This window comes from Beta vulgaris, chromosome 3, assembly GCF_026745355.1.
Source record: "Beta vulgaris subsp. vulgaris cultivar EL10 chromosome 3, EL10.2, whole genome shotgun sequence".
Classification (NCBI taxonomy): Eukaryota; Viridiplantae; Streptophyta; class Magnoliopsida; order Caryophyllales; family Amaranthaceae; genus Beta; species Beta vulgaris.
The window spans coordinates 48,851,939-48,861,190 of NC_079204.1; the positions used below are offsets into that span (position 1 = coordinate 48,851,939).

Genomic DNA, 9,252 nt, shown 5'->3' on the forward strand with positions numbered 1-9,252 from the left:
AAAACAAAACAAAAACCCATGAACCATACACTGAAACATCATTCTTTCTGACTTCTACAAAACCTTACCATTTGAGGCACCAATGCAAGACATCCTAATTCCTAATCCTACTACAAATCATTGCTACAGAAAGTAGGTACAGATTCTACATCAAGTGTCAACAGAATGCTTCTAACAGACATGTACACATTATTTACCATCTTCATTCTCATTCAAACTTCAGGCCATCCAGGCTCTCAGAAACAGTTCTCATCCTTGGCCTTAGCTCAGGGTCCAGCTCCGTACAGTTCAAAGCGATATGAAATGTGGCCAACACCTGCTTCTTGGCATAAACTTCATGCAGAAGTGCCGGATCTATGATCTCTGATAAAGGTCTCTCTTCTTGGAAAACCTTCCTTACAAGGCTTTCCAATCCCTTTCCATCATTGTCGGGTCCCGTATTTGGTAGCTGACCTGTTAATATCTCCATTAGTACAATCCCGAATGAATACACATCACATTTTTGGGTGAGCTTGACAGAACCAGTTTGCACCTCAGGGGCAGAATAGGCAACCGAAGGTGTACTCAATATTTTTGAGCCCGTTAAGAAGGAATTACTTAAGCTCGGTCTTCTTGATGGGGGGTTAGTCGATTTCAAACGTCCGCATTGTAGGCGGTTGAGACCAAACCCAGAAATATATGGATGAAAGTCATCATCGAGTAGAATTTTGGATGATTTTAAGTTTCCATGAACATACTTTCTCGGGCTGCACTCATGAATGTGCATCAAACCCCTTGCAGTGCCTTGTGCAATTTTGAGTCTAAAAGCCCATGATAATGGCGGCATATCATTTGAGGGTCCACCTACAAAACCAAAAGTATATGATTAACAGATCGAAGGCACCCACTGCTCAGATAGAGTGCATCGCAAGCATAAGAGCCATGATTAATGACACAGAGAGGCATCAAAGCCGAGTATTACTACATGAAAATCCTTAACTGTCGTACAGATAGAATCAACACTGATGAATGCTGTGCAACTACAGAAGAGGAAAAAAAAATGTATTGGAACAAATCTGGATTACATGTTTTGGCAGTATTACCCAAACATATCATGGCTCAAGACTTCACTAACAACAGCAAAATATAATTAGGCTATGTTATTGCTACATGTTTCATCATGGAGTTGAAGTTCCAGTTTAGTCAATCAAATCAAAAAGGTTCCAATGTATGCCGGCGTTCTTGTAGCAGAACCATTGTGATAACAATTAGTTCAGCAAATTTTGACAATATGGAACATTTTATAGCAGACTGAGGTCAAAACGTTAATTTCTCTGTTTCATGGAAGCAAGCCCATGAAACATATAAATTAAGTGTAACACAAACCTAGTCCAATTTTAAGTTGTATTAGACAAATGAATGGAGGACCATACACCAGTATCACATAGCTTTAAACAAGTTGTAAGTTGAGACATTATTTCTGACCGTAGTGCCAACTGCCAAGTAGTAGAAAATTATTAAATATCTTAGTTTAGCAAGCATGTAACATGATTTTGGGACACATCGTCTAAAGCAAGACATGATCCAGTGTGTGTTAAAAGTAGAAGCATAGAAACATACATCAATCTCATCAAGAAGATAGCCCTTGTCCCTTTAAATTGACAACCAGGAAAAACAACACAATTTGGATATACTTCCTCCGTTTCTAAATAAGTGCAACAGAGAAAAACGGCACACAGACCAAGGCATCTAGAGAGAGAAAGTTGGGGACCACACTTAGAGGAAAGATTAGGCTACTTAATCAAATAAAACACTTAAACTAATTGCCCAACAACTTTATAATCCAAACACCTTCCACCTGCGATCCACCACAACAACTCCACCACCACCATCACCACCACCACCGCCGCCACCACCGCAACCACCACCACCAGCAGCAGAAACACCTTTCCCCCTCCTCCATCCCTGAACACCGAAAAAATGCCCTCTCCCTCCCCTGCCTACCGGGAAACCTTTTTCTCCCTCCACCACCACCGACCACCCCATTTTCCCTCCCTAACCCCCGATTCTAACAGTCCAACACCCTCGTTATTAGGATCGGAAATCTCGGTCGGCGAATAGAAGGCTCCATAAACAAGATCACAGAATTAGGGTTCTTCATGGTTTAGAGATGAGAGAAGAAGGAGAAAAATAGATTCGTGAAGTAAACAAGGTCAGATCTGAAGATTCGAACACTGAAATTGCACGAAAGTAGGGTTCTTCGTGGTTTAGAGATGAAATGCGACGAATTAGGTTTCTTGGTGTTTAGGGATGCGACGAACACCGCCATTGTTTCACCAACACAACCACAACGCGACCTAAACACTAACTCTGTTGAAATCGAATGCCAGATCTATAGCTAAATCGAACACCACCACAGCGTGATGGAGGACGCGAGAGGAGAGGATGAGGAGTTGCAGTTTGTGGTGTAGTGGTGTCGGGCTGGTGGAGGATGCGAGAGAAGGAGAGAGATTTGAGGTTTGTCGGGTCGGCACTGGTGGTGTAATGGTGGTGGTTTGGGCTGGTGTTGCTGTGGAGTTTGTGGTGTTGGTGGTGGTGGTGTCGGGGTGGTGGGTTGAGTTGGGAAGAAAGGGTTGGGTGGGTTGAGATAAGGAGAGAGGTGGCAGGTTGCTAAGATGAGAGGAGGGATTAGGGGTGTTGATCAATTAAGGTTGTTTAGGTTGGTAAATTATAAATTAATTGTGTTGTTGGGGGAATTAAGTAATGGCAAATTCTGTAAATAAAAGGAAATAAACTTTCCATTTTGAGCTATGTTGCACTTATTGTGACATTTCCAAAAATGGGAAATGTTGCACTTATTTAGAAATGGAGGAAGTAGTTTATCATTATTACACTAATTCCACAGACTGGAAAGACATCCACCAAGTATGACTTGGGCTATGTTCTCTTCATTTTATTGCAAGAACTTATTACTTTTTCTTGTTAGAATCAGACCACATCAGACCTGTTTATCCTCATTTACTTATTACCACATATGTTTGATACCATATTAGTAAAAATTATGGAATTCAGACTTTTAAAATAAACACAACGAGACGAATCTAACAGAATCCCACATGCATATGCTTTTTCTTATATACTAGCGTCAAAGTTTACTTAGAACAAGAGACCAGAATTCATGCCAGACCAAATCCTCTTATTTAAGGTGAAGAGAACAGGCAGCATCTCCTACAGTTCACATAGTAACAGGTCCCTTTTAACCCGCATTAATTCAGTTAGTACTTAGTACAGTCTCCCACCGTTAATGGCTAATCATGTTAGGAGAAAAATCAGAGTCTCAAAAGTATCCTATATAGCCTAAGTAGAATTTGAAATGCAATAGATCTGCATATGGTTTATGGATGCTTGCTAGATCGGCCATTCCACGAGAAGATTGAAGAAGCTTACAAACCAAATGGTGTGAGGCACGAGTCACGAGGGACGAAGTCTCCATCCTTAGTTTTAGGTTTGTCTTTTGTGCTTTATCGAATTTCTTTATATACCAAAGGTGGTGACTGGTATGCATAACAAGCTGGAAGAAAGGATTTGCACCACCAGTTGTCCACCATCATCTTAAATTCACTCTTAGGTCCAGTCAAAAAAAAAATCACTCTTAGGAAACTTTGCTTATATGATGACAATTATCTTTGTTCAGGACACAGTTATCAAGTTCCCCTAGTACTCAACACCTTCAACCATTGAAGTTTGGGAATAGTCCGTTCAAGATATTCTCATCCAAATGTGGCCAACCTTGATAGAATGGTTTTCCACCACACGAATATATATATATATATATATATGGACCTATCTATGTCAATAGAAATAAATGAGATTCCACTCTTTATCTATTTCATAATTGATTGGAAATTAGCCCTACGTCGGTAGGTTCTCCTTTCATCACTTGTAATCTTTCTCTAATCTTTACCACTTGTTATCTTAACTAGTCTCAAACTCAAACTGGTGGTCACTGGTTGATGTTATGGTTTTATATAGAATTTTCTCCCCTAATTATGTGCTAAAAGTTGTGATTATGGTGCTCTTAGGAGCCATTTGGTACTAATTCTCTCCATCTAGTTGTGGTTTGCTATTTTGTATTGAATTGTAGGTTTTGGAAGCTATCACCTACTTTACATGATTGCACAGTGGATTAGAGAGGTTAGATGCCGAGTTTCTAGATCCCGAGGATGATTTCCGGGACTTTGAGCAAAGAAAGAAAAGAAAACGAAGATAAGCCGATCGGCCCGATTGGATCGGGCGGCCCAGCCCGATCGGGCGATATACCAGTTCTTCATACTTCAGCTGCGGGCCCGATCGGGCGTTTTATGCCCTGTCGTAATTCGTCTTTCGCCCGATCGGGCGAGTTGGCCCGACGTCGGGCGCCATTCCAGCACTCTGCCTCCATTTCATAAGGCCGCCCGATGTCATCGGGCGGGTCAGCCCGATTGCATCGGGCGTCTTGCGGTTTTGGCCTTAATCATCTTCTTTGGAGCCCGATCCGTCGGGCGACTTTGGCCCGATCGGGCGGCTGGCGTGACGCGAGATTTTTAATGATTGCGGGCCCTTTTTCGAGATTTTCTTCTATTGTTTTAGGGCTTGTATAAATAGAAAAATAGAATTATTAACTCCTATCTAGTTTTTATTATTAGTTTCTCTCTAGAGTGTTTAAGAACCTTAATTCATTCTTTGTGATTTCAATTCAAGATCAAACCTTTTGCTTATTCATAGTTCAATATAATTGGTAATCTTTCTTCTTTACTTCTTTGTTATTTCTTCCATTGTTAACATTTTTTTTCTTAGTTATTTGCCATGTTTCCAAGTATGAGTTTTTATATGATTCTTGTTATTGATTTCATGATTATGAGTGAGTAGTTCTATATCTAGAATTGTGGAGATCTATGTATACAATAAGGGATTGATAGATTAGTTTGATTATCTGGTATTTCAATTGTTTCCTTTGATTGTTTCTTCATGCTAGGATTATAATTAGGCCTGATTTATATTTCTACTTCTGCAATACTGAATCTACTTCGAGAGGAGAGATACCGTATAGGCTTTCAATTATTAGGCAAGTGACCCTTGACTATGCGAGAGCGGCTGGGTGATCTTTGAGGGAGGTAATGTTCGAGAGAAATTACGTGTGCCCTAGACAATTGACTTACTAGGTGGTTATCGTTTATCCTTGATTTCCCGAATTGTATGCATAGTGATCCATGATTCTAGTACTTTACTGATATATTTACACCTTCTTATTTAATTCTGTTACCTGTTTAGCTTAGTAACACAACCATTCATCTGATTTTGTTAGTATAATATTAAGTTCAGATACAATAGTACAACTTCTCCCTGTGGATTCGATCCTGACTTCCCTGACTACTAGTTAGTGGACCTTAGGTTATTTTTGATTAGGTGATGCGACTTTAGCCTGTCACTGGTCAGGTGGTAATGGCTGCTAAATCATAACATCAACATACCAAACGAAATTGGTACTGTGAACCATCCTCGGCTAATAAGCTGTTGTTATTGTTAATCAGCATAATCGCCACGCTGGTGAAATCAGTTTCAAGAATCTCCAACCTCACAATTGACTTTCATTTGTTCTTCTTCCAGTTTCTACCAATCAGAGGGCTCAAATGTCTATTTTATTGCAGCCAAAATAATATCCTCTAGATTCCAGCAAACAAGTATAAGTACCCGACAAGGTTTACGATTCCAATATTCAAATAAATAGAAGTACCAAAACACTTTTTCCAGTATCTGATAGTTCATTAGACACATACTTAACAACGGGAAACCCTCCTATGACCTTATGTCAAGCCTCTGCCTAATGACTACTAGTCTACCAGACTACCACTACAGCAACAAATAAACAATTTAACCACTTCTTCCCATTACACCTATTTTCAAGAGTCAAAGATTTGTTCCCGAGTCTACATTGAAATCTTTCTTAGAAGAGTATCTAATTATACATTTCTATTTTCATTTTCAGTTACACTAAATAATAACATCGACCATATGTCACCATGAATCTCCATTATACATGCAAATTGAACTTGGACCTACTTTCTCTGTTTCCAAATTTATACAAATAGCTTCACTACATATTATAGCCATAGTCAATTTCAGTTAGATCAGCTTAATCATTACTTCACTACATATTATGATTCGAATCTCTAGGCTTAAGAAATGAGACTTGGACCAACTTACAAGTTACACTCTTGCTTTCCAATATAAACAAATACTTTCACAATATTAGACATGAACAAGGTTCAAGTACTTCCCTCCATATTTTATTACTTGCATCATGGGCTACACACGCAGTTCAAAGAAAAGATTAAATAAGGTAACAGACAAAATAAAAATAAATTTAAATAATCTCTTCCTTAAATTGTGTATCGAATCCATATGAATAATTCCTCTGTTTTTCTTAAATTGCACCATTTTGTTTTTCATGTTTGTTGAGACGAATCTTTGTAAGTCAATATCTCTAATTGCGTATAACTAAAAATCATAAAATGATATTTGAAATCCTTACATTGAGACGAATCTAACAAGACCACTCACTTAATTAAGTTTTTTCTTAAATAATGATGCAAGATAGCTTAACAAAATTGGTTGATGAATAGTAACGGAGGAAGTATGATGCAAGCATTAGATAATGAAGCATAAGAGAAAAACCAAAGCAAGAATTGAACTTTGAAACATTGGTTAACATAGGAGGACAGGAAAAAGAGATTATACCATGCAGTGCAGAGTACAAGCTGCCATTCCGGATAAAATCAGAAACCAAGAGCTTCTCATCTTGAGCATAATAATAAGCTCTCAACCTCACAATATTAGGATGGTGTACCTTACCAATGGCCTCCGCCTCCGCCTCGAAATCCCTTAACCTCCACGTCGCATCATCCGCCTCGCTCAACCGCCTCACAGCAACCACTGTAGGCGGCACCACACCTGATCCTTTACCACCACCCACCACAACTTTATACACTATCCCACTCCTACTCTTCCCCACTACATAAGCTGATGCCCTCAACAAATCCTCTAATTCCAACCCAAACTCCTCCTCATCCACCACTACGAATTTACCATTTTGCCCTTCTACCTCCTCATCCCCCACCACCACCCTCACGTGACTCACAACCTCCTCTTTCCCCACTTTTTCTTCATTATTTTTGTTATTGTTATCCCTTTTTTTACTTCCCCTCAAATTCTTCCTCATCACATACAAAAAGACCAATATACCCCCGCATGCTAAAACTGCAAGAATAGCCAAAATCAAGGAGATAGAAACCGTCCTTCTCCTCCCTCTCTCTGCACTCTCCCCACTACCCAGATTCGGTGTTGTCGGGTCATCCGGGTTTTCCGGGTTTCCGGGTAATAAATTAGGGTTTTGAGCTTCAGGACACGTGGAACTCAACGGAAACCCGCATAAATTAGGGTTTCCGGCGAATGCAGTGGGCCCCTGATTTAAAAGCGACCCCACCTGAGGAATTTTCCCACTGAGATTATTATGCCGGAGATCCAAACTAACCATCACCGGAAACCTCCCAAAACTCGCCGGAACTTCGCCGGAAAACTGATTATACGACAAATTAAGAGTCCCCTCGAGTTGGGTCAGCTCACTGAGCCCACTAGGGAGAGACCCATTAAGGAAATTCGAGGAAAGGTCCAAAAACTTAAGGCCCACAAGGGAGGATATTTGGGCCGGAATTGGGCCTGACAAAGAGTTATGAGAAAGGTCCAAGAAAGTAAGTGAAGTAGCATTGAATAAGTGAGGTGAAATAGTTGTTGAGAAATTGTTGTAGGAGAGAGAAAGTCGACGAAGAGAGAGAATTGCACCAAGTTCAGAAGGGAGGTAACCAGTTAAGGTTTTGTTAGAGAGAGAAATGTCAGTAACTCGGTTGTTAGTACAGCGGATATTAACCCAGTGACACGGGTTCGAATCTGAGTCAACCCAGGTGGAAAGAGAACGAGTTGGGTCGGAAGTAATGGCGGATTTGAGAGCGAGGAGAGAGAGTCCGTCGGAGTTTAGGGAGAATGAGGAGAGAGAAAATGAGAGGTTTATAATGAGAACAAAGATGAATGTTGTTGTTTGTTTCATGGTTGCGCAACGAGGAGTTGCAGAGTGAAGAGTGATGAAAATTAAGGGAGTGTTTGGGGAGAAAGAAATAAAGAGGACGAAGAAAGAGACGAAAGGGAAGCATTTTAGACTTTTAGTTATTTGAAATTGAAAGTATTTGAAAGTTTGTGATGATTTCGATGTTCTTTTTTTTAGTTATTGTAGTGATACATAAAATGATGGGCCCATTAATTGTGTTTATGAAAAGGGCACATGTGGTTTAACTTTTTGAGTTTTGAAATTTTGGTTGCTTATGAACAAGGCTTTATGGTGTGTTTGGTTGGAACTTGGATGGAATAGAGTTATAGTCTTTGTAGAGGTATTACTATACAATTGGAACAAAATTGTACTATAGTTCCATAGTATTGCTATATAATTGGAACAAAATTGTACTTATAATCCTTAATTTAAGAAATTGTACTACTTCAATTACAAAATTAGTAGTCCACTTGATTGGGGTTGTGGGTATTGTTTTTAAAAAATAATTAAAGTTGTATGTATAGGTAAATGAATAGATAAATTTATTTAGATTTTATATTATCCAAATCACCTGTACTTAGAAAATATTACTATAAGAAACTATATATGTATGACTATAAATTGTTTTTTCAAATTGTTTCTTCAGAAGTACCCAAATATTTGGAGCAATTACAATTTGTTGTTTTCTTTGATTGTTGTACACAAAATTACAAAAGCCCCACAATTTTCCAACTCCCTGTGATCTCTAATGGTAGAGCAAAATGAAAATTGGCTTAGAGTGCCACATAGATTTTTCTAGCTAACTCCAATTTAAGCCAAAACTTCCCCAATGTTTAGCCAATATGAGTAGGTCCCACTTGAAGTGAGATAGTTTTTTTTAGGAAATTTTGTCCCAAACTACCTTTAACGTTCAAGTTTTTGCGAGAAACTACCTTATAAAAAAATTGTTGTCCTAAACTACCTTACTTTACAATTTTGTTGTTGACAACTACCTTATGCCGGTTTCCGACATTGACTTTAGTTTTTTCAGTTCAAAATTGTGGGAAAAACAAAATTACCTTTGTGGGAATTGAGGAGGGTGATTGTTTTTAGTTTAAGTAGAAGAGGAATTTAATGGTGGATTGGTGGTACAAAGT

The 9,252-nt window shown here is 39.0% G+C and overlaps 1 protein-coding gene across 1 annotated transcript; it reads right to left on the reverse strand.

Annotated features, from left to right (window-relative positions):
• Window positions 1-8,297, reverse strand: LOC104889248 (receptor protein kinase-like protein ZAR1). The gene is made up of 2 exons (XM_010674426.4): window positions 6,757-8,297; window positions 1-843 (listed from the first exon to the last, which is right to left on the reverse strand). The coding sequence occupies exons 1-2, from the start codon at window positions 8,117-8,119 to the stop codon at window positions 209-211; spliced, it is 1,998 nt and encodes a 665-aa protein (XP_010672728.2). The 5' UTR covers window positions 8,120-8,297; the 3' UTR covers window positions 1-208.
• Window positions 8,298-9,252: the final 955 nt, after the last annotated feature.